Raw genomic sequence first — 26944 nt, forward strand, 5'->3', positions numbered from 1 at the left:
GTCGGTCGAGGGCAGCCCGCGATTGGCGTTTTTCGCAAGAACACGTGTGAAAAATGCGATTCCACCAAATCCACGGATCCTGCGATAGTCTTCGAGAAAGATTCTGAGGGGGCCGAAGTTCCTGAGGAGAAAGTTCATTATTATTTCGACAAATCTTTCTGACTGGCTCTCATACGCTCTCACACAGATTGCTGATCACTTCGATCACTTCAGACGACAGCTCTACAGCGACAGCCGAACCAAAATTTGATCCCACCCGAAGCAATTCCTCGTGAATCACGTGCTCTCGTCGCGGCCGGCCGCGGACACATCTCGCGGCGGTCGGTGCGCACGCTCGCACGCACGCACCGACTCGCCGTACCACGAAATCCGAGCGAGCGCACCGGGCGAGTGCACCGGGCGAGCGCCAGTGTCGAAGTTTCTCTCTCGGTTGGGGCGCGGGCGCGAGATTTGATTTCGTCCGCGTCCCTCGAGGAGACGGGCAGCTGAGGGGACCGCGAGAGGGTCGCGATGGGCCGCCGCCCGCCACCGCCGGTGTACAAGCGGCCGAAGGACCTCGGCCAGTCGCGGACGTACTGGTGGCACGACGGTTGGATCGCTCCCGAACTCAGGCTCTACGCCCCCGAGCAGGAGCGCACCGCCGGCGACGACGACGACGAGCCCCCGAGCCCGTCGCGCCCCTCGCCGCGTGAGGAACACTCGCCACGCGGGGAATGTGCGGCGGAGGGTGCCGCGGCGAAGGCGTCCGCCGAGGGGGGCGCGGGCGGCTCGGACGCCCCGGAACGCGGCGCGGACCGCCCCGTGCGATCGCCCAAGAAGCGCCTGACGTGGACGCAGGATCTCAAGGCGCTGTTCCGCGAGTCCCTCGCGGCGACCGCGGCGCACGGCTTGAACCAATCGCCAGCGAAGATCTTGGAGTTCATGCACCAGCGCGACGCGGGCTCGCGCACCTCCGGCTTGACGCGCACGCACGTCGCGAGCTTCCTCCAGAAGTACCGCAAGGCACAGGAGAGACTCGAGGCACCGCGACCGCGCGTCGTGTACGACGATCGGTACGTCGTGTACGCGGGAGGGAGGGCGATGGGCACGGCGGATCCGATGATGGGTTTCGCGCAGCAGCAGCATCATCGTCAACAGCCCCGGGTCAACATGGTGGCGCCGCATCAGCCGCACTACCAACACCCCGCGCTGGCGAACGCGATGGGCGTGCCCTACATTCACCACGTGACGGCCGGTGGCGCGAGCGTGCCGGTGATGGGGATGGGGACGATGGGGGCGATGGGTACGGGCACGTTGGGTATGGGCGCAATGGGGGCGTCGACGTCGTCCCAAGCTCTACCCGCGACGTATGGCGCAATTGGGAACAATACAGCCGTCGCGAAGGGCACAAACGGTCAACGGTCCATCGCGCCGCGACCGACCGCGGCGCATCACTCGCCGTTACAGCCGTTACAGCCGTTACAGGAGCGACTCGTACACCACCCGTACGACGCTCGCGTGCCGATGGTCGCCGCGCGTTCGCAGTTGCAGCCGTTGGTACAGCCGTTGCATCCATCCGCGGCGGGGTTCGAACAGATGTGCGCCGCGGAGGCGGAGGCTCGGATGCTCAAGACGATCCGGCTGCGCGCGGCGGAGCTCCGTCGCGATCGCAAACGAGCCGCGAAGGAGGCCGCCGAGCTCGCCGCGAAGGAAACCGCCGCGGGGATGGAGCGGGAGAGGGCGAGGACGATCACGCCGGAGGTGCGCGCGGAGCCGCCGCCGGCGAGGGGGGGGCAGATGGGCGTCGGCGGCGGGAGCGGGTCCGAGGGTGACACGGCCGGCGACGTGACGGGCGCGGAGAACGCGTCGACGAGCACGCGGGGGACGTCGACGGCGGAGGCGTGACGATATCCATATGACGATGTACGCGCATGTAACAACGAAACGTAGCCTACGAACGACGAGGCTACTCCTCATCCTCCGCCGCCGGTCTCTGCCAGTCGCTCGGCACCTGCACGGCGACGCCGCCCGACGATCGAAACACTCGCACGTTCGCGTCCCCGTACAGCATCTGGAACTCCCCCGGCCCTTCGATGGGAAGTGTCCAACGTCTGCCGAACGCGAGCGCGTCCCCGCGCTCGATTTGCACGTCGAATCCGATCGGGTGCCTCGCGTCTTCCGTCGGCTTGGGTCGGAACGTCCCCTCCGCCGTTATCGTCACGCGTCCGTCGAAGAGCTCGGCGAAGTTGAGCGCGCGGCCCGGCGCTCCCGGGGTGAACCACTGCCCGGCCCTGCTCCGTCCCGCGATGGCCGACACCCCCCTGGCCACCAGCGCCCTCCACGCCATCGTTCCCTCCGACCACGCCACCTCGTACGCGCCCGTCAGCGCGCGCGGGTCCGCGGGAGCCCTCGCGCGCTCCAGCTCATCGACGATGGCCCTTACCCTCGCGTCGTCACGAGTATCGGACCCGCGCGCGACGAGCGACGCGAGCTCGGCCGCCAGCGAAGTCACGGGCTCCGCGGACGCGCGAGGGACGACGATGCGGGCGGCGGGGATGCGCCGTCGGGTCGGGTCGTGGCGAGGCGCGGTTCGCCATGGGGTTTTGGCGGCGAGAGGCCGCGAGGGAGGTGGAGAAGGTGGAGATGGGCGCGCGAACGCTGAAGCGCCGCCTTCCCGCCGGGTGACGACCCGCGGGGCACGCGAGGGAGCCAGCCCTGCGCACGCCATGAGTGTTTGCAATCCGGATCTTCATCGGTCACAAGTCGTCGTCACCGATCGGCGCGCATGGCGTTCACCGTCCACCCGCCGACGCACACGCGTTGGCTCTCCGACGCCGACATCCACGCCTCCACCGACCTGACCGGCAAAACCGCGCTGGTCACCGGCGCCACGAGCGGCCTCGGGAGAAGCTGTGCCGCCGCGCTCGCCCGCAGGGGGGCGCGCGTGATGCTCGGCGTGCGGAACGTGGAGGCGGGCGCGCGGATCGCCGCCGCGATCGAGGCCGAGACGGGATGCGCCCCGGGCACCGTCACCGTGGGCCTACCCCTGGATCTCGCCTCCAACGAGTCCGTCCGGTCCTTCGCGAAGGACGTCGTCGGCAAGTGCCCGCGGCTCGACCTCCTGGTGAACAACGCCGGGGTGAACTTCGTCCCGAAAGCCTTCACCCCGGAGGGCGTCGGCGTCATCGCGCAGGTCAACTTCCTCGGCCCCGCCGCCCTGACGCGCGCGCTCGAGGCCCCGATCCTCGCCGCCGCCGCCCACGCCGGCGTCGCCAACGTCGTCCACGTCTCCTCGGTCACGCACAGGTACGCATCCATCCCGAGCGTGGCACGATTTCTGACCCAATGGGACGCGGGATCGTACGCCGCCACCAAGCTCGCCAACGTCCTCTTCGCGTACGAGTGCCACCGGCGGTGGGGCGCACAGGGCGTGCGGTCCGCCGCGGTGGACCCCGGGGCGATATACAGCAACCTGTGGGACAACGACCGCGTGTTCTCGTCGCCGCCGATGCGAGCCATCTTGGGGTTAACCTACGCTCCTCCGGAAGACGGGGTCGCCGCCGTGGTCACCGCGTCCCTGGCTCCGTTCCACGAGGCGACGAAACGCAAAGGAGGGCGGGACGGGGACGGGGACGGGGACGGGGACGGGGACGCGGCGACGCGCCTGAGGTTCTACGCCAGGGGTCTGTTCGCGTCGAGACTCGTCGCGGGATGCGCGCCGGGTCTTCGAGACGAGTTAAACGACGGCGTCGCGCAATCGGCGTCGTGGCACTTAAATTACTACGCGTGGGGGATCGCGACGCTGGCGGTGTCGATGCTGGACTGGCCGGTGCGCGCGTGCAGTCGGGGCCGGTTCGCGGGAAGGACCGCGGAGGTGCGTTCCTCGCCGGCGTCGTACGACGAGGCAACCGCGTGTGAGCTGTGGGAAAAAGCCGGAGCAGCCGCGGGGCGGGTGGCGCGGGGCAAAGAGATGCTCGTCGGATGAATGTGTTGCTAGGAATATCGTATGTGCGTTGAGCCTACTATGGTCTATGCGTCTAAAAGCCTCTTTACCCCGCGTGCGTCGTTGCTCAGCACGCGCAGTAACTCGTCCTCGCCGGGCTGTGGTAGCAGGTCAGACCCGAGCACATCAGGTTCCCCGGCGACCCCGTCGCCACGAGCAAGTTCCCATCCGACCCGTAACAGACGATGTCGTTCCCACCGGCTTGCGAAAACACGCACTGGTTCGTGCCGTCCCCTTTTATCAAGCACTGCCCGTCGCTGCCGCACGCGGTGGGCGGGGGAGGGGGATGCGGGGGCGACGGCGGCGGCGGGCTCGGGAGCGGCGGGGGCGGATTGGGCGGGCTCGGCGGCGGCCGGGGCGGCGGGGGCGGCGCCGGCGGGCTCGGCGGCGGCGACGGCGGCGACGGGGGCGGCGGGGGCGACGGCGCGTCGGGCCAAGGAGGCCACGCGGGCCATGGCGGTACCCCGGACGGGGCGCTGCTCGAGTCGTCCGTTTCCGCGGTCGCAAGGACGATGAAGAGGATGACGAGGAAGAACGCGAGGAAGGCGATTGTGAACATCGCCTTTCGCTTGTCCGCCATCGTGAACCCGAAGAACCCGAGGGGCTTCTCGAGGAAACCCCCAAACTCCGCCAGAACGTCCTCGTCCTTCTTCACCGGCGTGTCGCTCCTCCGAACGACGGTCTTCTGCCCGGGCGTGAGCTTCGTTCCGGGCGGGGACTTGGGTCCCGGCGACTCGTCGGCTCGCTGCGACGGGCTCCTCGTGGGCGTCGCCGCGGGGGTCTCGCGCACCGGCACGCTCCGGAGCGGGTCCGGTCGCTTCGGCGGACCCTTGTTAGCCTTAAACTTCGACGCCGCGAGCATGGAGTGCATCATGACCTGCGAGGCGCGCGGCTGCGCGCCCGTCCCCGGCGGGGTGAACGGCGTGGGCGGAGGCGCCAGCATCGAAACGTTGGGCGATCCGAGAGCCCCGGCGGCCGCCGCGTTGTTGCCCGTCCAGCTGTTATCGCTCGGCGCCGGGGGTTGCCACCGCCTCGCCTGAACTACCGTCATGCCCACGTGCCCGACCGTCTGCCTCGCCTGCGCCGGCGCGCGCTCGCGCTGAGGAAACGCGGGCGGCGCCCTCGGCGAGGACTTGGAGGATGGGGGTCCGGGGGAGGATACCGTCCGCCTCCGCGCGGTCTGCCATCCCTCCGTCCGCGCGGCGCCTCCGTCGTGACCTTCGGTGTCGGGAGGTTGAGGCGGCCCGACGTCGATCGGGGGGAGCTGGCCGCTCATGGTCGAACGCGGCGGGGTCACTCGCGCGAGCCCCGTGTTTGGCAAATGGGAGAATTTCCTTGACCGGTTTGACAACGGTCGACCGTTTTTCGCCGATTCTTCTCGGTTTCCGCGTATGCACATTAGGTTACGTGTTCCCCCGAATTAAGTAAATAGAATGTCATCATGTACACGAATCTGGTTATATTTGGCCCCAACTGCGGTTAACTCTCCACCTTGAAACGATGCCGTCGCAAAACCCCATTGGGTTCCTCGGACGCATCCGCGCAGAGAGGAGCGCGCCGGGCGTAGATGACCGCGGTGACCTTCGCCGAGGACGGCCCGGGATCCGTCCCGGGTGCCACCACGCCGGCAGCTCCCGCGGATCCCGGGGCCCCCAAGCCCAAGGTCATGCTCCCCGGCGCGTGCGCCCTCTGCGCGTGCACGTCGGCCAGACGGTGGTACCGACTGGACGAGCCCATGCCGAGGGCGGACCCCACCGACGACGACGGCGCCGACGACGACGCCACGTACGTGGCGGGCAAGGGAACCAGCAGGGAGCGCCGTCTGCCGCTCATGCTGGGCAGGCGCGCGCAGTGGACCGGCGCGGGTGCCGGCGCCGCGCTCAACGAAGCGCGCCTCTGCCCGTACTGCCACGTGCAGAACGAGCAGCTGTGGCAAGAGTCGATCGGCGCGGGGGCGCGCACCCCAGCGGACGTGCGATCCACGCTGTCGAGGTTCGACCGGGTCATGAGCATCCTCGCGCCGCGACGGGGCGGCGGAGGCGGACCGGGCGGCGTTGGGGGAGGCCGGGCGCGCCGGCGGAAGAACGGCGCGTCGGGACGAACCGGGTACGGCCAAAACTTTGACGACGCCGACGCGACCCAACTCGCGGGGGATCGCGATTTTGTCGCGAGGCTGTCCACGTCCGCGCCGTCGTCGACGGACGAGGGCGGCGCGCTGCTCCTGCGCCGGGCGATGAACGGCCTCGGCGTCGGGCACGGCACGGGCAGGAGCGCGCGGGAGGAGGCGGAACTGCGTGAGGAACTCGCCGCGGCGGCGCGGCTCGGGCATCGCCGGCGGCGGCGATGGGCCAACGACAGGCTGCTGAGGGAACTGGGCGGACGCATGTCGGTGGCGGAGATGCAGGCGCAGTTCATGCCCCCGCCCTTCGGCGCGCCCGCCAAGCCCACCGCGTTCGAGGCGATGCTGGACGCGCAGGCGCGGGGCGAGTGGACGGGGTTTCACAAGGTTGACATGGATAAGGAGAAGGCGTTTTTGGACAAGGTGAGAGCCGCGGAGGCGGCTTCCAGGACGCACAGGCACGAGTCCGAGAGCTACGCCGCGGCGGGTTGGGCGAGGACGAGCGCAAGGGCGAGGGCGGCGTTGAGGTCCGTGGCCCGGAGGTCCCCGGAGAGGCTCGAGGATCTGGAGAACGTCGTGTTGGACTTCGCGGAGGAGTTTGCGAACACGGGTCGCGAGCTCGCGCTCCCCTTGGACGACGGCTTCGGCAGGCTGCTCGCGCACGGGCTGTGCGAGTTTCACGGCGTCGTCGCGACGTCAAGGCCGACGAAGTTGGGTGGGAAGGAGCTCGTCGTGCGGGCTCCGAGCGTCGCGAGCATCTCCGGGCGGGATCAGGAGCCGGAGGAGGGCGACGACGACGACGACGAGGAGGCGGCGGTTGGGGAGAGCGCCGAGCCCGCGCGGTGGAGGGCACCGTCGACGTGCGCGGAGTTTCTTCGGCTTCTGGAGCGCAGCGGGGGCGCGGGGAGTCTGGAGTGACGAAAAAAGTTGTTAAACTTTCATTTCAATCCACGGCATATCGCGTGGACGAAGACCTAACAGAAGAACAGTTACAGTTTTGCGGAGCGGCGGACAAAATATCCGCCGCCGCCCCGCCCCGCTCGCGCCCGCGTGCGGACGACAGCGCCTCGCCATCGCCCCGGACCGAGCCTCAACACCCTCCAAAAAATGCGCTAACGCGTAAATCAATTGTTCGAAAACGCGGATTTACATGTTCACCTGCGCCTTGCCCGCCGCGCGGAGCGCGTTGGCGCGGACGATGGAGGCGATGGTGTTGCCGAGGAGCTTGGCGTCGTCGAGAGGGTTGCCGGGCACCACAGTCTTGTAGAGGTAGGAGTCGAAGGTCATCTTCTGGACGTACTCGTCGGCGCACATCTCCACGAACGCCTCGCGGGCGGGGTTGGAGCGGTAGAACACCTTCTGGAGGATGTCGAGAACCTTGTAGGTGGCCCAGTACTTGCGGTCCCACTTGTCGAGGTACACGCGAAGGTCGGACTCGTCAACCTCCTTGGTGCCGTTCTGGGAGCGCTCGACGACAGCCTCGGCAGCCATGCGGCCGGACTTGGCGGCGAAGTAGATGCCCTCGCCGGAGCACTTGGTGACGTATCCCGCGGCGTCGCCGACGAGGGTCACGCGGCCCTGCACGCGGCGGGGGCGGGGGTGCTCGGGGATGGGGTGCGCCTCGACGCGGATAATCTTACCACCCGCGCACTTCTCCTCGGCGCGCTTGCGCATGGCCGCCTGGTACTGCTTGATCGCCGTCTTGTTCACGACGGTACCGGTGCCGACGGCGACGTGATCGTACTTGGGGAACACCCAGCCGTAGAAATCGGGGGAGACGTCGTCGCCGACGTACATCTCGGCGAGGTCCTTGTAGTAGTCCATCTTCTCGTCGGGAATCTTGATGCGCTCCTGGAAGGCGATGGCGTAGTCGTACTCGCCGGCGTCGATGTTCTTGGCGACGCGGGAGTTGGCACCGTCGGCGCCGATGACGACGTCCACCTCCATCGTCTTGGGCTCGCCAACCTTGGCGTCAGCCTCGTAGTCGTTGTAGTGGATGGTGATGGGTCCGTTGCCCTGGCCGGGGTCGTCGAGCTTCATGAAGAGGCCGTTGACGAGGTTGGTGCCGAGGGACTTGGCGCGCTTGCGGAGGAAATCGTCCATGACCTCGCGGCGGCACATGCCGATGTACTCCTTGTCGTTGAGGGTCTGGCCGACGTCGACGGCGCGGTTGGAGGGGGAGATCATCTTCATCTTGGTCACCTTGCGGTCGATGATCTCCTCGGGGAGGTCAAACTCGCCAACCATGCACAGGGGGATGGCGCCACCGCAGGGCTTGCAGTTGTCCATCTTGCGCTCGATGAGGAAGGTCTCGCAGCCGCCCTTGGCGAGGGTCTCCGCGGCGCAGGCGCCCGCGGGGCCGCCGCCGATGACGGCGACGCGGAGCTTGCGGCCGTCGAGGGACTTGCCCGCAGCCTTGATGCCGGTGTCGACGGCGGCAGCCTTCACGGCGCGCATGGGGGCAACCTTGGCGCCGTGGAACTTGGAGTTCCTGAGGCTGTTGCGGGGTTAGGGACGTGGGGGCGGGTGCGAGGTCAGTCCAGTGCATGGAGGCGCGACGGGAGGATGGATAAAAGCCGGTTGCCAAAAACCGTGCGGGTGGGAACCCCCGAGACGCGAACGGATGTGTCGCCGGCGGAACGGCGTCGTGCGTCTCGCCGACGCCGCACTACGCGGATCGGATCGCGCGGCGATCCGGGCACGCTACGTTCGGAATCGATCGGCGAGTTCCGCGTCGAAACCGAGTCGCGCGCGTCGCCGCGTCGCGCGTTCCCGAACCTCGCGAACCGGGTCGACACGTCGCGAATGGACGAGGAGCGTATCGCGCTGCAGATATTATCGGGATTGGATACACCGCGCCCCGGCGCGCCCGGGGCAGGAACGCGCGCAAAACGCGGTGAATCATCGATAACAGGTGCACGCCACGACATCGGTCCCGCGATTTCGCTCGAGTCGACGTCGGGGCCGCGAGCCGCGCGACAAATCCGGCGCGGAAACCCTCCAGCCATCGCGCAATCCGGGCTCCCGATAGAGTTTGTTTTTTCCCCGACATCAACAACGCCGGCGGAGAACGCGCGCCGGGCGGAGACTAACCTGGTGGTGCGGGCCGCGGGGGCCGCGGCCATGGTCATGGAGGCGGAGGCCATCTTGTCTGTTGTGTTGACAGGTGTTGTGTTGGGCGGAACGGCGTCTTGCGACCGCTGTCCGTTGCGTTGTGATGGGTCCGTCACCCCTCCAAACGAGGTAAAACTTTTGGCCGTGGAGATCTCTAAAATCTTTTCGCCAACCGAGATCCGGGTCCGAGACTGTTCCCCATACGAACGGAAAATCAATGAGACCAAACGACGGTCTATTTTATATGGAACATCTTGAGTTATTTTGTTAGATTGCAAATTTTTTAAACAGATCGCTGATTGGTCCATCTCTGTTTTGCACCAATCAACGCGCGCCATCTAAGCAGACGGAAAATCACTACTGGCGAACGACGATTCAGGGTCAATCGCGGTCGATGAAACCCGCGAACTTCATCGGATTTTTTGCCGAAACCCGATCAAACCGGTCGGGCGAAAGCCGAAACTGTTTGGTTTGGTTGCAACCCTCGGATAGCGCCAGTGCCAGTTTCGTTATTGGATTGGGTCTCCAGTACTCAGCCCCTGCGGGATGGATGGATGGCCTGTGGGGCTGTGAGAACCCCTCGTTTCCCAGTCAGCAGCAACCCGTGCTTTTGACAGGGTTCCGCCCGCTCGCTTCCCCGCCCCCGTCGCTATCAGCGCCCCGAGCCGATCGGACGTTGTCATCAACGCACGCACGCAGGTGAGTGACTCCGACCCCGATCGCCCCGCCCCCGATCGCCTCGCGCGCGTGCCCGCTCGGAGACGCGCGCCGCCCGCCCGCGATCGCCCCCGCAGCTTTATTGGGCCGGGCCATCAAAGGATAAAATTTTGTGTTCGCGATGAAAAGTTTCGGGCGGGATCCCTCCCCGGCGGGCTCTGTCACCTCGAACCGCGCCTCGAGCCGCCTTCGTCGATCGGTATCTGACCTTTATCATCCCGCTCCGCTCTCCTCCTTTTTCCCGTCCAGGGCTCGAACCTTGCGCAGCAGTTAATCAAACAGAAGCGACAAGCAAGATGGCTGCCGTTTCCTCCACCACCGTCCTCGTCGGTGCCCGTGGCATCGTGGCCAACCGCCGCACCGTGTCTGCGCGCTCCACCCGCGTCGCGTCCACCGGTCGCAAGGGTGAGTTACAGTCCCAAACCTCAGATTCGAACCGCCGACCGTCCCGCCGATTTCCATCGCGCTTCACGCGCGATCCCACCCTCGGGTCGAAGCCAAGTCAACCCGTGGTGTGTTCCTCTGCGGAGAACCACTCGTTCGTTTTCGGCGCGAGCGCAGAGACTGACGTTCCGCTCCGTCATCCCCCATCCGAAAACAGCCATCATCGTCACCGCCATGGCCCGCGAGACCGACCCCAAGAAGCGCGTCGTGATCACCGGCATGGGCCTCGTGTCCTGCTTCGGCAACGACTACGACAAGTTCTACGACAAGCTCCTCGCGGGAACCTCGGGGGTCAAGATGATCGACCGCTTCGACACCGCCGACTTCCCCACCAAGTTCGCCGCGCAGATCACCGACTTTGACAACGAGGGCATCGTCGACAAGAAGAACGCGCGCCGCATGGACGACTGCCTCCAGTACGCGCTCGTCTCTGGCAACAAGGCGCTGATGGACGCGGGCCTCACCGACGACGTCATCGAGGGCATGGACAAGACCAAGATTGGCGTCCTCGCGGGCTCCGGCATGGGCGGCCTGACCGTCTTCCAGGACGGCGTCAAGGCCCTCGTCGAGAAGGGACCCAAGAAGATCACCCCGTTCTTCATCCCCTACGCCATCACCAACATGGGCGGCGCCCTCCTCGCCATCGAGAAGGGGTTCATGGGACCCAACTACTCCATCTCCACCGCGTGCGCCACCGCCAACTACGCCTTCCACTCCGCCGCCAACCACATCCGCAAGGGTGAGGCCGACATCATGATCGCGGGCGGTGTCGAGGCGCCCATCATCCCCGTGGGTCTCGGCGGCTTCGTCGCCTGCCGAGCGCTCTCCTCCAACAACGACAACTTCGCCGCCGCGTCCAGGCCTTGGGACAAGAACCGCGACGGTTTCGTCATGGGCGAGGGCGCCGGTCTCCTCGTCCTGGAGTCCCTCGAGTCTGCGCTCAAGCGCGGCGCTCGCATCCACGCCGAGTACCTCGGCGGCGCCATCACCTGCGACGCGCACCACATGACCGATCCCCGCCCCGACGGCTCGGGCGTCGGCTTGTGCATCGAGAAGGCTGTCGAGGACGCCGGCATCGACATCAAGGAGATCAACTACATCAACGCGCACGCCACCTCCACCCTGGTCGGTGACGTCGCCGAGATCAACGCCGTGAAGAAGGCCTTCAAGGGCGACCTCACCGGCGTCAAGATGAACGGCACGAAGTCCATGGTCGGCCACTGCCTCGGCGCGGCGGCTGGCGTGGAGGCGGTGGCCACCATCATGGCCATCAAGACCGGCTGGGTGCACCCCACCATCAACCAGGAAGACCCCATCGACGAGGTCGAGGGTATCGACACCGTGCCCAACGTCAAGGCGGAGCACAAGATCTCCGCCGCCATTAGCAACTCTTTCGGTTTCGGCGGTCACAACTCCTGCTGCATCTTCGGACCCTACGAGGCGTAAGCGGTTTTTTTTGCGCTCTTCGCCGAATGGGGGCGGGATCGTTCGACGATCGAGGGGCTCGTCGCGGCGTCGTCACGGATTATTAGGCGAAACGCGGCGGGCAGAGAGGTGGGTGCGGTGGTGAATTGAGTTAGAGGTTAGAGAGGAGGCGACGCGGAGCGCGTCGCCTCGGTTGTCATTGATGAGACTCCTCACGAGTTCAAGAAGTTTTTCTCCTTCCACGCCTCTCGGCACGTTCTGGTGGTAAATATGATAGTCGTGAGAGGATGTTTGATTACAGCCGTTCGCCTCGACAGTCCTTGCACCTAGAGCGCTGACGACCGTGCTCGCAGATTGCAGACCCGCCGCACTCCTTGCATTGAGAGCGCTGACGGCCGTGCTCGCAGATTGATGCACCACCGCACTCCTTGCACTTAGAGCGCTGACGACCGTGCTCGCAGATTGATGCACCACCGCACTCCTTGCACTGATAGCGCTCACGACCGTGCTCGCAGATTCCAGACCCACCGCACTCCTTGCACCTAGAGCGCTGACGACCGTGCTCGCAGATTGCAGACCCGCCGCACTCCTTGCATTGAGAGCGCTGACGGCCGTGCTCGCAGATTGATGCACCACCGCACTCCTTGCACTTAGAGCGCTGACGACCGTGCTCGCAGATTGATGCACCACCGCACTCCTTGCACTGATAGCGCTCACGACCGTGCTCGCAGATTCCAGACCCACCGCACTCCTTGCACCTAGAGCGCTGACGACCGTGCTCGCAGATTGCAGACCCGCCGCACTCCTTGCATTGAGAGCGCTGACGGCCGTGCTCGCAGATTGATGCACCACCGCACTCCTTGCACTTAGAGCGCTGACGACCGTGCTCGCAGATTGATGCACCACCGCACTCCTTGCACTGATAGCGCTCACGACCGTGCTCGCAGATTCCAGACCCACCGCACTCCTTGCACCTAGAGCGCTGACGACCATGCTCGCAGATTGCTGACCCGCCGCACTCCTTGCACTGAGAGCGCCGACGACCGTGTTCGCAGAATGATGCACCACCGCAGTCCTTGCACTGATAGCGTATACGACCGTGCTCGCAGATTTGAGACCCGCCGCACTCCTTGCAACTAAAGCGCATACGACCATGCTCGCAGATTTCAGACCCACCGCACTCCTTGCACCTAGAGCGTTGACGACCGTGCGGACAAGCGCTGCACACCTTACATTGCGACCGATACTTCACCCCGTGCTCGCATGGCCCCTTCGTGCGAGGGGCTCCCTTCCGCTTCGTCCCCCGCTTCGTCAACTCCTCTCCCCCCATCTCCGTGTCCTCGATTTCGCCATACTCGTCGAGGGTCACTCTCACGCCCGGCCGCCAGATCGTCGTCTTCGTCGCCATGAGGTCGGCGCGCCCTGAAGTGGCCGGGAAACGAGCATCGGAGATTTGCACCACTTACATGGGCGTTTTTCGTCAAATTTCAAACTCTCTCGGTCGGCACAACGCGCGCGCCATGAAGACGGAGCGCCAACCCATCGTAAAGCGAGGCGTCGCCGATGCCGCGAGGCCGCATGCGACTCTCCCCACCGTCTGCGTCGCCTGCGTGGAGGAGCGCGATCACCTCGAGGCCATCAAGCGCGAGCACGCGGCGGAGAGGGAATCGTGGAACAAGGAGAAGGCGGTCATGGCCCGCGCGCACTCCCAGGAGGTGAAGCGCGGCAACGAGCTTCAGAAACAGCTGGCGGCGGCGAGCCGCAAGGACGCGGACCACGAGGAGAACTTGGACCTGGAGGCTGCCAAGCGCGAGCACGCCGCCGAGAGGGAAAAGTGGGCCAAGGAGCGGGCGGTCATGGCGCGTCAACTCTCCGCGGAGGCGAAGCGCGGCAACGACCTCGAGAGGCAGCTCGCGCTCGCGACGAGTCGCGTGGGCGGGGACGCGACGGAGCTCGCCGCGGTCAAGAAGAGACTCTTCGCCGCCAACGCCGAGGCGAAGAAGACGGAGGCGAGGTTCAACGCCCAGGAGAGCAGGCACCGACTGGAGCTCAGGGAGAGGGAGGTGGCGACGCTGCGAACGACAAACGAATCGGACCGGCGAGCGGCGGAGGCGACCGCGCGCGCCCTCGAAGCCGAGGGCGCCGTCGCCGCCGCGCACGCGGAGCGCGACGCCGCCGTCGACGCCGCGCGCACCGCCGCGGCCGCGCTCCGATCGCTCGAACACAAGTTCGCGGACGCTGTGCGCGCGTCACAGCTGGCGCAGGACGAGGCTCGCGTTAACATGGAGCGGATGCACTCGGAGCACCTCGAGAGGGTCGCGTTTTACGAGGATCGCATCACGCGGCTGGAGCGGGAGAGGCACGCGGAGAAGGAGAACGGGTTACTCGCGGACGAGGTGTTCAAGAAGCTGGCGGACTTTCGCCTCGCGGAGATTCGGGAGAAGGGGAGGCTGTTGGCGTCGACGACGACGCAGGAAACGTAACGTCCATTAACGTCAGGTGTCCATTAACGTCCATTAACGTCCATTAACGTCTCAGACACCTCGACGACGTCTCAGACCTCCCGCACCCCGTCGTCCCCCTCGCCCTCACCCGCCCTTCCCACTCCCCCCCGCCCCGCGCCTCGCAGCTCCTTCCCCAGGCTGAGCCTCCCGGGCGATCGCCCCGGCTTTAACGCCAGAGCGCACCCCGCCACCGCCACCTGCACCCCGACCGCGCCCGTCGCCGCGTCGCCCCCCACCGCGCCATACGCGACCGCGCACGCGACGCACAGCGTCACCTCCAACGCGCCGTACGCCACGAGCGCCAAGTCGCCCACCGTCGCCGACCCCTTCGCCACGCAGAGCCACGCGACGGGCCCCGCGAGGCACCACGCGATCGCGCAAAGGCGTTGCGTCGGGTCCATGAGCGCCCACGGCGGCGCTCCCGCGGCGGTGGGCAGGACGGAGTCGAGCACGAGCAGGTCCAGCAGGTGCGCCACCCCGGCGACGGCGTACAGCCCGCCCATGAGGCGCCTGAACTTGCGAAGCGCTCGGGGCTGAAGGGGCTCGTACCCGTTCTTATCGTACATGGCGAGCGCCGGGTCGTTACCTACGTCCACTCGGCACGCCACCGCGGCGCATCCGTAGTCTCCCGCGGTGGACTCTACCGCGGCCAGGAGCGTGGCGCCGATCCCGGATCGTCTCGCGGCACCGTCCACCGCGAGGTTCGTGACGTATCCCACCTCCTTCTCCAGCTTCATCTCCATCGGCTTGAGCGCGTTGTCCAGCAGGAGCCCGACGACGCCCACGACTTTTGGGGGATCGGAAGGGGTTGGGAACGCGCGCTCGGCGACGAGCGCGAGCTGTTCGGGCGTCTCCCCGGGGAGCTCGTCCACCACAGCCGCCTCACGCGCGTACGTGGCCAGGCTCTGCGTGCTCACCGCGCCGTCCGCAGCCTCGGCGAGGATGCGGGTGACCACCGGCACATCCTTGGGCACCGCGCGCCTTATCGTCACGACCGGCTTGGCCTCGGACGCGACCGTGACCGCGTCGACCGCGTGCGTGGCGACCACGACCCTGATCCCGTGCGGGTGGCGACCTCTTGGCCGCCTTGACCGCGCGGTCGCCGCGGGAACGAGCGCCCTCGCCGCGGCCGTCATGTCTCTCGCGCCCCGTGCTGTGGCGACGCTTCGCGGATAACGGATGAACTTTTGGAGCTGGCCAGGCCCGTTCCGAGCACGCGAGATTCTGTTTCAACGACGAGGGGCAGTTCGAGGGGCGCGAGGGAGGGATGACGACGACGAAGACGACGATTTGGCGGCCGAACGTGAGAGTGACCCTCGACGAGTATGGCGAAGTCGAGGACACGGAGAGGGGGGGAGAGGAGTTGACGAAGCGGGGGACGAAGCGGAAGAGAGCCCCTCCCACGAAGGGGCCGTGCGAGCACGGAGTGAAGCATCGGTCGCAATGCAAGGTGTGCGGTGCTTGTCCGCACGGGAAGAGGCGCTCTCGGTGCAAGGAGTGCGGTGGGGGTGGAATCTGCGAGCACAGTCGTGAGCGCCACCGGTGCAAGGAGTGCGGTGGTGCATCAATCTGCGAGCACGGTCGTATACGCTCTCAGTGCAAGGAGTGCGGTGGGTCTCAAATCTGCGAGCACGGTCGTGAGCGCCACCGGTGCAAGGAGTGCGGTGGTGCATCAATCTGCGAGCACGGTCGTATACGCTCTCAGTGCAAGGAGTGCGGTGGGTCTCAAATCTGCGAGCACGGTCGTGAGCGCTGTAGGTGCAAGGAGTGCGGCGGGTCTCAAATCTGCGAGCACGGTCGTATACGCTCTAAGTGCAAGGAGTGTGGTGGGGGCTCAATCTGCGAGCACGGTCGTGAGCGCTCTCAGTGCAAGGAGTGCGGTGGGTCTCAAATCTGCGAGCACGGTCGTGTACGCTCTCAGTGCAAGGAGTGCGGCGGGGGTGGAGTCTGCAAGCACGGTCGTATACGCTCTCAGTGCAAGGAGTGCGGTGGGTCTCAAATCTGTGAGCACGGTCGTCAGCGCTCTCTGTGCAAGGAGTGCGGTGGGTCTCAAATCTGTGAGCACGGTCGTCGGCGCTACAGATGTAAGGACTGTCATCGCGGCACGTGAAATCTTGGTTTTCAATCGATCACAGCTTCGCCGTCGACCCGGCCCCCGCCCCGTCGCCCGCGCTCTCACCTCCGTAGCGCCTTGAGACCCTTATGCACCTCGACGGTTCGCTCCACCATCGACGTCCGGTACCGACCCCACTCCTGTCCCACCCGAAACTCCTCGAGGAGCGCCTCGTCGTCCACCGAGCACGCCCTCAGCGTCTTGGCTCCCCCGCGCCGAAACTTCTCCACCGTTCCCGCGTCCGCCCGTCGCAACACGTCCCACTTGTTCATCACGTACACCCTCGTCGGCGCCGTGGTTATCACGCTCGCGGGCTGCGCGAACCGGCGCGTCAGCACGGTGTCCCCGAAGACGTCCCCTTTCGCGAGCGATCCCACCTCGAGGAACAGCCGACCGAGTCCCTCGCGAGCCGCCTTCTCCGACGGAGCAAACGACGGCGACCTCGGCCGGGGTTTGATGGACGACGCCCCGCCCCCGCCCCTACCGCCGCCGCCACCACCCCCACCGCCGCCGCCACCGCCGCCGCCGCCGCCGCCGCCTAGGGAGAGCGCCGCGGCGAAAGATCCGCGGAACCTGCTCTCCATGTCCGTCATCCTGCTCTCCCTCGAGAGCCGCGACGATCTCGACGTCGCGGACGCGCCGTCGTCGAAATCGCCATCCTCGTCGTCGCTGCTGTCCCCGAACGACACGTCAGCCATCGCCACGCTCGCCGCCGCGAGCTCGTTGGCGCCGACGGTCGCGGACGTCCTCCTCGAGCCCCCGGGAAGGGGAGTCGCGTCGTCGATTGATTCCCGAGCCGCATCCGGAGCGAACCGGTCCTCGCCTTCCTCGTTCGCGTCCAGCCACTCGTTCGCCAGACCCGGCGGCGTCGGTGGCTCGTCCCACGCGCCCCCCATCCCCCGAACGGGCTTCCCGAACACGCACCCCGGTCCACGACGCGTCACCCCCGCGCGTCGTAAAGTCTCCCGGTTCTCGATCTCGCGGACCAGTCGCGCGGCGCCCTCGGCGATGAAGTACACGTCCTCGACCTCCTCGCCCTGTTTGAACACCAACGCGTTCCTCGGGTACGTCCTCGCGGAGAGGACGTAGGCCATCGACTGCACGGTGTCGTGCTCGACGTGTCGAAACATCGGCGTGGCGCGCAGGTGCGCCACCTTCTCCGAGATGGACTTCTCGCTCTGCGTGCGGAGGATCGCGCCGTAGTCCTCGCGGCCGAGGGTGAGAAACTCGCAATCGTCCTTGGCGACGATGGTGGCGCCGCGCGTGTTGCCCTCCTGCATCAGCGCGAGCTCCCCGAACGAGTCTCCGTTGAACAGCGTCGCCACCAGGTGCTCCCGCCCGCCCGGGTCCCTGATGAAAACGTCCACGCTCCCCGACAGCACGACGTAGAAGAATTCGCCCGCATCTCCTTGACGGAACAGCGTCTCCCCGGCTCCATAGCTCGCGTACCCCGTCAGCTTGCACAGGTCCATCCTCGTCTTCATCGTCAGCTCGCGGACGAACTTGACCCGCGACAGCACCGTCTCGAGGAGCACGACGTCCGCCTCGGTCCGCCTCGCGGGGGGTTTCAGGAGCGCCTCCCGTCGCAGACGGAGGCGCTCCCGGGCGTTCCTCTGCCAGACGTCCAACCCCGCGGCGGTCCGCCCGACCATCCTCGCCGCCTTCCGCCACTTGGCCATGTTGGCCGATACGCGCGCCCTATCCACCGCCATGACGACGTCGGGTCGACGCGCGGGGGGATCGACGCGCGCACCGAAGTGATGACGAGCTAATGTCGATGCTAAATTAAGGAATCGGCAAATCGATTAAAGCCGTCATCAGACGGTCAGCGCGTGGTATTCCATCTCCACCGGTCCACCCGCGGCGAGCAGCACCGAAGCCGCCTCGTCCGCGTCCGGGTACTGCCCCGGCTCGCTCGGCGCGCCCCTCATCCGAAGACCCTCGAAGGTCTCCTCCCTCCTCGCGCTCTCCCTGACGACGACGCACGGGGCGTCGCGCCCCGATCCTCCCGTCGCGATGCGGTGGAAGAACCTGGTCTCCCTCAGCCGTATCAGCACCCCGTCCACCCTCATCCAGTGCCTCATCAGCACGTACCAGCACCGCGGCATCACCCGCACCTTCACCGTCACGCTCATCAGTCCGTTATCGTCCAGCTCGGACTCGTACAGCGTGAGCTCGTCGAAGAACAAGATCGGGTCGCGCTCCATGAGCAACCCGCGGTCCACCCGCTGGTCGGTGTCCGTCCACGGCGGTGGGTGTCCTGCCACGTGTCCGTCCACGTGTCCGTCCACGTCAACGCTCACCGACCCGCGATACGGCGTCGTGAACGTCCAGTCGTACGCGTCCGTCTCCTCCTCGTCGTTCCACGCGTCGCCTCCTCCTCCTCCTCCGTCGCTTTTCCTCGTCTTTGAAGCCTTGGGCATCTCGTCGCCGAACCTGGCCTTGTGGCCCCTTTCCCACACCGCCGCGGCCGCCACCTTGAGCGGGGGCAGATCCTCCTGGAGCCACTCGCGCAACGCGTCCTCGGCGTTGAAGTGCAGTTTAACTCCGGTGGACTCGTGCGTGAGCTCGAGCGAGCTGCCGTAGACCATCTCGGGCAGGTGCGAGGTGCCGAGCCTCTGCTCCAACTCCTCCAGCGCGTCCTTGCCGAGGATCCTGGTGTTCCTGGCCCGCACTTTCCAGCCCCCGATGATCACGCCGTCGCCGCCTGTGGATTTACGTCGTGGGAAACGCGGGCGGGAGGTGAGCGGGCGAGCCGGCGACGGGCGGTGGCTGCGGCGAGGAATCCGTCATGCGCTTTGAAGTTTTTGGCGATCTGGGAGCGCTCACCTGGAAGGACCTTGCCGCCGGCCTGCTTGATTGCGCGCATGTCCAGACCGCTGTCATCGAGACCCGAGGGCGGCGCGGGGGGTCCACGACCGGGGAAGTGGGACATCCTCGGACCTCCAAACCCTTCCGCCTTCGGTGTGCGCCGGGTGGTGGAGAGCGCCAAACGGTTTTCACCCACCTGACAGCCGCCGCGGAGTCAGGCCCGGCAGTCACAGGCCGCGGCTCGGTAAAATACGAAGGCCGCGCCCCAAAGGACGCGCCGCACTCTCAGAGCTGCGCCCGCGGCCCGAAAGCTGCGCGCGGACCCGAACTTCCTACTCGTTCGTCTCGTTCGAACGACGGAGCTCAAGCGCCAGGTGTCGCCGCCGCCCACCGCGCGCGTGCCGGACCGACCCTCGAATTCCCGAGGAGACGCCAGATCTTGTGGCCCAGGACGGCTTTGGTTCTAGCGACCGGGATCGACGCGGCCGATGGTGAAGATCACCGCGCTCTCGCTGTGGAAATGGAACGGCGACAACCAGGAGCCCACGTGCTTGGGTAAGACCGAGGACGTGGACGAGTTCGGCTACTTCCAGCGGAGCAGCGTGAGGGAGATGCTCACGTTCATCAGCCGCACCATCGTGAAGCGGACGCAGCCCGGGCAGCGACAGAGCGTGGAGCAGGACCAGTACCTGGTCCACGTCAGCAACCGCGGGGGCCTGGTGGCCATCGCGGTGATGGACAAAGAGTACCCGACGCGCGCCGCGTTCAGCGTCCTGGGCAAGATGAGCGACGACTACGTGAACAGGTTCGGGGACTCGTGGAAGACGGTGAGCGGAGATGACCCGCGGGGTAACGAGGCGCTCGCGGCGGCCATCGTGACGTACCAGGACCCTCACGAGGCGGATAAGATCCTGAGGATCCAGCGCGAGCTCGACGAGACCAAGATCGTGCTGCACAAGACCATCGACTCCGTGCTGGCGAGGGGGGAGAAGCTGGACAACCTGGTGGACAAGTCCACCGACCTCTCCCTCGCCTCGCAGATGTTCTACAAGCAGGCGAAGAAACAGAACCAGTGCTGCACCATGATGTGAGCCGGCGAAGGACGGGTGCGCGCGAGCATAGCTAACCACTAACTTAGTATTACCATTCACGCGTCGAGGCTAAGACCACCGAGGCGCCGAGACGCGACGCACATCAAACGACGCGAGCCATCAGGGCGTCGAACGCGGAGTAGCAACGCTTGAATTCCCTCTCGGCGCCGGCTTTTTTCGCCACGCCCGGGTGCCTGTCCGGATGCCAAACCTTCGCCTTCTCCCGCAGGTACCCCCGCAGCGACGCCTCGTTTAGCTCCACGCCAGGGGGTATCCCCAGCGCGACGCAGTCCTCGCAGTCCGCGCGGCTGACTGTCGCCGACTGTCGCCGCGAGTCGTAGCCGGAGCCGGAGCCGTAGCCGTAGCCGCCGAAGAAGTCGTCAAACTCCGAGTCGCTCCCGAAGAAGTCGTCGAACGCGGCGCGCTCCCGGCCGAACCCGCCGCGTTTTGTCCGACGCGAGCCCCGGTCGAAGACGAGCTCCTCGAACGCGTTCCAGTCGAAGTCGTCGTCGTCGTCCGCGACGCGTCCGGCTCGCGCCGCCGCTCGGCGTCTAGCAAACGTTTTTGTAGACGCGAAGGGAGACTCGTCCCGGAATCCCCTCGCGTGTTCCTCGAAGATGTCGTCGAGGACCGCGCGTAGCTGCGCCCTCGTGCCCCGCGGCGGGTCGCCCCCCCGCTCGTGCATCCCGTCGCGCCTTCCCCGCTCGCGCCTCGTCTTCGCCGGGTTGCCTCCGGTGCTCCGGTGCTTGTACTTGACCCTCGTCCAGCGCCGGCCGGGCGCGGCGCTCGCGTCGTCGTCGTCGTGAAGGACCGCCTCGTACCAGTCGACGGTCCGCCGCCTCCTCGCGCCGCCGTGCCCCCTTCCCCGGGATCCGCCGTCATCCCGCGCGGCGTCCCACGAGTCCGCGCCGCGCCATCGCCTGAGCTCCTCGCGCTCCGACCGCCTCGCCGCTCGGATCCTCCGCTTGTCCGCGGCGCCGCGCCGACCGTCGGACCCGTCCGACCCGCGGTCCGTCGACGTCGTGGCCGCGGACGAGGAGATTAAGCGCTCGCTCGATCGAAGCGGGCGGCCCAACCATCCACCCCCCCTTCCCCCCCCCCCGCGGAGGAGGCGGAGGAAGAACCCCCCGCCCCGCATCTGTGATGACGAGGTGTCTTCGCCCCACGTCTCGAGTCGCTTCCCATTTTTCGCAAACCGCATTTCCGCGCGGCGAGGAACCGTCACGTGACTCGTTTCACGTGCAGCGGATGACCCGTTCACATGTCCGCCTCCTATTTGGGTGTTTCGGAACGCTGCTCTTACTGAAACGCCATACGTTTCTAGAGATGCGCATTGAACAAATGCACGCCGGTTGGTGTTTCGTATCGTCCCGAATCGTCTTGGCCGGCGCAAACCCGCGAAGACGAAAAGGTCGAACCCGGATCTCGCCTCTCGCGAGCACACGTGAGGCGCGACGCGACCGGTTTCGCCGCGGGCGCGGTCCCTGTATCCACCAAGTTTGTCGCGAGCCGCTCGCGGAGGTATCCGGGAGGTCGACGGGACGTCCTTCCGCACTCACCCGAGCCGAAGGGAACGGGGCGGAATTCTTCTGTGATTCTAAACCCGTGTTTTTTTCACGATTCCGACGAAGTCGACGCGACCCGGGCTACCACGGCGCGACGCACGCAAGCTGGAATAGACACCTTGGGGATGGAGGAGGTGACTGTTAAGGTCGAGGCGGGGATCCAGCCGTTCGGGAGGCCGATCGCGGAATCCGCCGAGTCCCACGAGGGTGAGGAGGGGCTGTTGAAAGCTGAAGCGGCAAAGGGTCACGACTCAGACAAGACCGCGGGCGCGCAGGAGCGCGCGGTGGACGAGAGCGAGGACGACGGAGACGACGACGCCGACTACAAGATCGTGAAGACCGATCCTGATAATCCGACGACGGCGGCGGTGCAATCCCCCTCCGAAGGGGATCGTGGGAACGTCTCAGATCAGGTACCTGCAAGGTCTGACGGGGCAGAGGAGGAGGACGACGACGACGACGGGCACGGCTTCCACGAGGAGGAGGACGAGGAACACGACGACGAGAACGACGACGACGACGACGGGCACGGGGAAGAGGAGGAGGACGACACCGAGGACGCCGAAGCCAACTTGACGAACCTCAGCGACCTGGCGCTCATCGCCGGAGCCGCCAACGGGCGCGCCAAGCCCAAGTCAAAGCCCAAGTCCGCACACAAGGACAAGGGTGGAAAATCCGCGAAACGAAGGCCGCTGCGATCGGCTTCGGAGATCACCCAGGAGGAGCTCAGCTCGTGCTTTCACCTGCCCTCCGAGGCTGCGTGCAGGAAGCTTGGCATCGGGCTCACCGTGCTGAAGCGCCAGTGCCGCAAGTTCGGCATCAAGCGATGGCCCTTCCGCAAGATGAAGTCTCTGGACCGGCTCATCACCAACGTGCAGGCGGGCATATCGCCTGGGGACCAGAATCGAACGCTGGTCAAGTCGGTGGAGGAGCTGGAGGAGCAGAAACGACGGATGGAGGAGTGTCAGGTGCTCGACCTCGACGAGAACACCAAGCGGCTGCAGCAGGCGTACTCCAAGGCGAACCACAAGGCGAGGAGGATGGCGCAGGCTCCCGAGCTCGGCGGCCTCGGCGGGTTGCTCGCGCTGAGCTCGAAATCTGACAAGCGGGGCTCCGACGCGTCCACCGCGGGGGTGGCGAGGGGCGACGACGACCACGTCAACAGCGTCATGAGCAGCGTGCTGAAACGCGCCAAGGCGGGGGCGCAGATCCTGGACGTCGCCGGCGCCATCCCCGTCCTCGGAGACCCGGCGGCTACCATCACCGCCGCCGCAAACGCCATCCAGGAGTACAGCGGCGGAGCCGCCGCGCTCCTACCCAGCACGTTCACGGGCCTGAACCCGACGCAGCAGAACATCCTCGCCGCGCTGGCGTCGGCGATGAACTCCAAGGAACCCGGCGATCGCTCCAGCATCTCCGCGTTCACCACCGCGCTCACCAACCTGGCGGCGCAGGGGAAGATCGAGGTTCAGCCCGAGGCGGTGGCGGCTTGGCAAAACGCGGCCAAGTTTTATCCGCCGCAGGGGGCTCTGACGACGCCAACGCCGACGCAGCAGCAGCGGCCGAGCGACGCGGCGACGAACCCGTTCGCCCCCGCGCTCGACCCGGCGGATCTCGTGGACGGTAAGAGGCCGGTCACCGCGGTGACGGGGCGGTGGTCCCCGGCGAGACCCGCGAGGAAGTTTGACGCGACGGGGGCGCCGGTGTTTGACGATCGCGGCGCCGAGGTTTTGGAGGAGCTGCTCGCGCAGCGGACCAAACGGGGCCGTCCGCCGAAGAATGAGGCGTCGGAGTCGGAGAGCTCGGAGTCGGAGAGTTCAGAGTCGGAGAGCGAGGAGAGCGAGGAGGAACCCGAGCCCGAGGAGGAGGTCGAGGGCGAGGCTGGGCGCAGCGGACGCAGGCGCAAGCCCAACCCAAAGTACCAGGAGGAGAAGACGCCGAAGAAGAAGAAGACGAAGAAGAAGAAGAAGGAGAAGAAGGAGAAGAAGAGGAGGGCGAAGAGGGCCAGGACAAATAGCGCGGGGGGCGACGTCGACGACGCGGATCCCCTCGCCAGCCTCGCGCTCGCCGCCCTGGGCGCCGCCAAGACGGCTAAACCCGCGAAGGCGTCCGCCGTCCCGGCCGAGCACCCCGCCTTCGCCCTCGCGCAGCAGAAGAGCCGAACCGTCGTGTCTCGAGCGCCGCCCGGCGCGGGGCTTCACGCGCCGCGGATCGACAAGAGCACGATCACGCTCGTGGTGACGGAACACGCGGACAGGCTGAGGGACGCGATGCTGACGCTGGCGGAGGGAGGAGCTAGACGCTGGCCGAGGGAGGGACCGGACGCGCCGGCGACGCAGGACGAGAAGCAGGCCATCTCGGACGCCATCGGGGTGGAGGCGCTCAAGTTACGGGACGCGCTGAACGAGATGCTGCTGCCGCAGGGCGCGGGTCGCCCCTGACGAAAGAGTCTCGCTTCTTCTTTGGAAACGTCACTCACGCGACGCGACGCGTCATGCGCATAGATTGAACCATCGTAAACACGATCCAAAACCCTAAACACGAGCGAACGAGCGTACCTCACCTCACGCGCCACTCGCCGCGCCGAGCGCCACCCCGAGCGGCATCGCCGCCGCCGCGAGCGTCACGCACCAAATCACCGCGAACACACCCGCGACGGAACACAGCGCCGACGACGCCACGAGCAGGACGCTCATGCCGTTGGTGTACTCCACGAGCTGCACCTTGGGGTGGTGCGGGCGCGTCGGCCTGTCCTTGTCGCCGTACACGCGGTCCCACTCCAGCTCCCACGCCCTCTTCACCTCGGCGTAGAATCCCTCGAAATCCCCGACAAACGCCTTGGAGCTGATGACGTCGGAGTACCCCACCGGTATCTCCACGCCCCACGACGCGCTCCCCCTCTGCTCGCTCAGCACGTGCTCCTTGTGTCCCCCGATGATGATCTGCACGTCCATGCCCCGGGAGTGCGTGTACTTGATCAGGCCGCGCTTCAGCGGCAGGGACTTGGGCCGAACGTTCCTCGTTCCCTCTGGGTACACCACAAAGCCGGAAAAGTCGGTGAACGTCTTGAAGTGAGCGTCGAGGGCGTTGTTGAGCTCGTCGTGCGCGCCGGCTTTGCCTCGCTTGAACGCGAACACGGCTCCGACCCACATGGCGGGCAGCATGAACGCGGGGAACACGTACGCCACCGCGAACCTGCTCAGGATGAAGGCTCGGCCCTCGGTGAGGTACATGTCGATGAAGAAATCCGCCCACGCCCTGTGGTTGGACAGGTAGACGCACGGGCCGTCCTTGTACAGCGCGCGGGTACCCACGAGCTTGAGCCTGCAGCCCATGACGGTCTCGGTCATGAACTTCGACCTGCGGGGGGGGAACGCGTGGGTGGGGCGGCCGCCGCGGTCGGTCAGGGTCGGGCGATTCGATCCGATCGAGTCGCGACGGGTTCGGTCCGAGGGTTTAGGGCGCGCGCGTGCGAGCCGCGGCGGGGGCTCGAGGGGGGGACGGGGCGGCGCCGCGCGCGGTCAGAACGTACCACACGTATGAGAAGGACGGTCGGTACTTCTCGCCGAAGCCCCAGCACGACGGGGACCCGAACATGAAGGCCAGGGGCATGGACAACGAGAACACGGGAAGGACCGCGAAGAGGCTGACGAGGCCGATGACCTTGCCTAGGATGCCGTCGGGGGTGGTTCCGTGGGCCATTGCGGGGACGCGACGAGTGCGTGATCAGTGACGAGAGGAGTGCGCGTTACGCGAGGCGTTCGAAGGCCTCGGGCGGCTGCCGTGCTTCGTCGTATGCGCCCCGTGTTCGGACCCGATCGCGACTTTTGTGCAAATCTCTTTCGCGGGCTGACGCCTTTTGGCTCTTGATGGGCTTTTCCCCACGTCACGCCGGTGCGCACGGGTCGGGCGTCGAGTTAGTCGAGGATGGCCTGGACGGACGCGCCGACGCCGTCGTGGGCGAGACCCGCGAGCGCGGGCGGACCCGCGTCCACCAGCGGCGCACCCCCAGCCGACCCGGCGCCTCCCATGGGCTACACGGGTCACGTAAATCTTCAGGACATGCTCCGCGATCTCCTCGCGGCGTTCTACCAGGCGTACCTGGAGGACGCCACGGAACCGAGGCGACGGCGCATGGCCGCGCTGCTGCAGCAGGCGGACCGGCACGGGCTGCTCGGCCCGTGCGCCGTGGAGGGCTTGGCGACGCTCTTCTCGTCCCTGACGCGCGAGTTCGCGGTGGACCCGCAGAGGTTCGCCGCCTTTTACCACTTTTTCTTCTTCGTCGCGCGGGACCGCGGCCATCGCAACCTCGCGGACGCCACCGCGGTGGAGGGGTGGAGGTTTCTCCTGGGCGGCGGCCGGTTCGCCCTCCTCGAGCCGTGGTGCGCTTTCGTGCGCGAACGGCGCGAGGGCGGCAAGGGGGTGTCCGAGGACACGTGGTGCCAGGTGCTCGATTTCGCGCACAGCTGTAACGACGCCTCGAGGGGCGGCGGCGGATGTCTCGACGCGTACGACCCGCACGGCGCGTGGCCGGTCCTGGTGGACGAGTTCGTGGACCACGTGCGGGGGCGGGGGAAAGGAGGTGCCGAGGGTGCCGATGACGGTGCCGAGGGTGCCGATGACGGTGCCGAGGGTGCCGATGAGGACGTCGACATGGACGCGGGCGCGATTCGCGGGGACGCGACGTACGAATCGTCGAGCCGTCTCGCGTGTACAACGGCGGTGTACAACGGCGGCACCGCGGGGGGCAGCGGGCGCGGGTTCGGCGGCGCGGATAGGTGGTCGTCCCGCGGCGGCGGCGGCGGCGGCGGGTTCAGCGGCGGGTCGGGCGACGGCGACGGGCGCGCGCCCGCGGTGGGGTGCAAGAGGCGGCTCAGCGCCGTGCTGGAGCTCGACGGGCTGGCGGATCAGCTGGAGAGGCAGGCGAGGTGCTCGACGCCTCCGGTGCCCGCGGGGGGCGCGGGGCGCGCGGCGGCGGCGACCCCGAATCCCACGACGGGATCGCCCACGAGAAAGTTCTTCAGGATGGACGGACACCCCGCGTAGGCGAACGCGAACG

General features: G+C 66.8%; 17 protein-coding genes across 17 annotated transcripts; 9 read left to right on the plus strand and 8 right to left on the minus strand.

Moving 5' to 3' along the window:
* Nucleotides 1–1323: 1323 nt before the first annotated feature.
* Nucleotides 1324–1935, plus strand: MICPUN_108897 (predicted protein). Its single transcript, XM_002504239.1, has one exon. The coding sequence runs from the start codon at nt 1504–1506 to the stop codon at nt 1882–1884; it is 381 nt and encodes a 126-aa protein (XP_002504285.1). The 5' UTR covers nt 1324–1503; the 3' UTR covers nt 1885–1935.
* A 10-nt stretch (nt 1936–1945) lies between these two features.
* MICPUN_61335 (predicted protein) lies at nt 1946–2707 on the minus strand (the record flags this gene model as incomplete). Its single annotated transcript, XM_002504556.1, has 1 exon — nt 1946–2707. One exon carries the CDS (start codon nt 2705–2707, stop codon nt 1946–1948), a length of 762 nt encoding a protein of 253 aa, XP_002504602.1.
* Nucleotides 2708–2764: 57 nt separating this feature from the next.
* Nucleotides 2765–3964, plus strand: MICPUN_61336 (short-chain dehydrogenase; the record flags this gene model as incomplete). Its single annotated transcript, XM_002504240.1, has 1 exon — nt 2765–3964. The coding sequence occupies one exon, from the start codon at nt 2765–2767 to the stop codon at nt 3962–3964; it is 1200 nt and encodes a 399-aa protein (XP_002504286.1).
* An 85-nt stretch (nt 3965–4049) lies between these two features.
* On the minus strand, nt 4050–5258 carry MICPUN_61337 (predicted protein; the record flags this gene model as incomplete). Its single annotated transcript, XM_002504557.1, has 1 exon — nt 4050–5258. The coding sequence occupies one exon, from the start codon at nt 5256–5258 to the stop codon at nt 4050–4052; it is 1209 nt and encodes a 402-aa protein (XP_002504603.1).
* A 291-nt stretch (nt 5259–5549) lies between these two features.
* On the plus strand, nt 5550–7019 carry MICPUN_102308 (predicted protein; the record flags this gene model as incomplete). The annotated part of the gene is made up of 1 exon (XM_002504241.1): nt 5550–7019. One exon carries the CDS (start codon nt 5550–5552, stop codon nt 7017–7019), a length of 1470 nt encoding a protein of 489 aa, XP_002504287.1.
* On the minus strand, nt 7017–9280 carry MICPUN_91628 (predicted protein). The gene is made up of 2 exons (XM_002504558.1): nt 9195–9280; nt 7017–8598 (listed from the first exon to the last, which is right to left on the minus strand). The coding sequence occupies exons 1-2, from the start codon at nt 9245–9247 to the stop codon at nt 7248–7250; spliced, it is 1404 nt and encodes a 467-aa protein (XP_002504604.1). The 5' UTR covers nt 9248–9280; the 3' UTR covers nt 7017–7247.
* A 948-nt stretch (nt 9281–10228) lies between these two features.
* On the plus strand, nt 10229–11822 carry KAS1 (predicted protein; the record flags this gene model as incomplete). The annotated part of the gene is made up of 2 exons (XM_002504242.1): nt 10229–10444; nt 10494–11822. 2 exons carry the CDS (start codon nt 10229–10231, stop codon nt 11820–11822), a joined length of 1545 nt encoding a protein of 514 aa, XP_002504288.1.
* A 274-nt stretch (nt 11823–12096) lies between these two features.
* On the minus strand, nt 12097–13209 carry HPF_3 (cysteine-rich protein with zinc finger; the record flags this gene model as incomplete). The annotated part of the gene is made up of 2 exons (XM_002504559.1): nt 12097–12120; nt 12337–13209. The coding sequence occupies 2 exons, from the start codon at nt 13207–13209 to the stop codon at nt 12097–12099; spliced, it is 897 nt and encodes a 298-aa protein (XP_002504605.1).
* A 112-nt stretch (nt 13210–13321) lies between these two features.
* On the plus strand, nt 13322–14284 carry MICPUN_61342 (predicted protein; the record flags this gene model as incomplete). The annotated part of the gene is made up of 1 exon (XM_002504243.1): nt 13322–14284. One exon carries the CDS (start codon nt 13322–13324, stop codon nt 14282–14284), a length of 963 nt encoding a protein of 320 aa, XP_002504289.1.
* Nucleotides 14285–14355: 71 nt separating this feature from the next.
* MICPUN_61343 (predicted protein) lies at nt 14356–15441 on the minus strand (the record flags this gene model as incomplete). Its single annotated transcript, XM_002504560.1, has 1 exon — nt 14356–15441. One exon carries the CDS (start codon nt 15439–15441, stop codon nt 14356–14358), a length of 1086 nt encoding a protein of 361 aa, XP_002504606.1.
* A 131-nt stretch (nt 15442–15572) lies between these two features.
* MICPUN_61344 (predicted protein) lies at nt 15573–16415 on the plus strand (the record flags this gene model as incomplete). Its single annotated transcript, XM_002504244.1, has 1 exon — nt 15573–16415. One exon carries the CDS (start codon nt 15573–15575, stop codon nt 16413–16415), a length of 843 nt encoding a protein of 280 aa, XP_002504290.1.
* Nucleotides 16416–16480: 65 nt separating this feature from the next.
* Nucleotides 16481–18130, minus strand: MICPUN_61345 (predicted protein; the record flags this gene model as incomplete). The annotated part of the gene is made up of 1 exon (XM_002504561.1): nt 16481–18130. One exon carries the CDS (start codon nt 18128–18130, stop codon nt 16481–16483), a length of 1650 nt encoding a protein of 549 aa, XP_002504607.1.
* Nucleotides 18131–18235: 105 nt separating this feature from the next.
* On the minus strand, nt 18236–19126 carry MICPUN_85085 (predicted protein; the record flags this gene model as incomplete). The annotated part of the gene is made up of 2 exons (XM_002504562.1): nt 18236–18812; nt 18855–19126. Coding segments are annotated over 2 exons (849 nt in total), but the record flags the coding sequence as incomplete, so codon positions are not given.
* A 591-nt stretch (nt 19127–19717) lies between these two features.
* Nucleotides 19718–20320, plus strand: MICPUN_50571 (predicted protein; the record flags this gene model as incomplete). The annotated part of the gene is made up of 1 exon (XM_002504245.1): nt 19718–20320. One exon carries the CDS (start codon nt 19718–19720, stop codon nt 20318–20320), a length of 603 nt encoding a protein of 200 aa, XP_002504291.1.
* Nucleotides 20321–22010: 1690 nt separating this feature from the next.
* Nucleotides 22011–24326, plus strand: RWP2 (predicted protein; the record flags this gene model as incomplete). The annotated part of the gene is made up of 1 exon (XM_002504246.1): nt 22011–24326. The coding sequence occupies one exon, from the start codon at nt 22011–22013 to the stop codon at nt 24324–24326; it is 2316 nt and encodes a 771-aa protein (XP_002504292.1).
* Nucleotides 24327–24449: 123 nt separating this feature from the next.
* Nucleotides 24450–25587, minus strand: MICPUN_61350 (predicted protein; the record flags this gene model as incomplete). Its single annotated transcript, XM_002504563.1, has 2 exons — nt 24450–25245; nt 25418–25587. 2 exons carry the CDS (start codon nt 25585–25587, stop codon nt 24450–24452), a joined length of 966 nt encoding a protein of 321 aa, XP_002504609.1.
* A 225-nt stretch (nt 25588–25812) lies between these two features.
* On the plus strand, nt 25813–26931 carry MICPUN_102316 (hypothetical protein; the record flags this gene model as incomplete). Its single annotated transcript, XM_002504247.1, has 1 exon — nt 25813–26931. One exon carries the CDS (start codon nt 25813–25815, stop codon nt 26929–26931), a length of 1119 nt encoding a protein of 372 aa, XP_002504293.1.
* Between the last annotated feature and the right edge of the window lie 13 nt (nt 26932–26944).

The sequence above is a fragment of the Micromonas commoda genome, chromosome 9, assembly GCF_000090985.2.
Source record: "Micromonas commoda chromosome 9, complete sequence".
Taxonomy (NCBI): domain Eukaryota; kingdom Viridiplantae; phylum Chlorophyta; class Mamiellophyceae; order Mamiellales; family Mamiellaceae; genus Micromonas; species Micromonas commoda.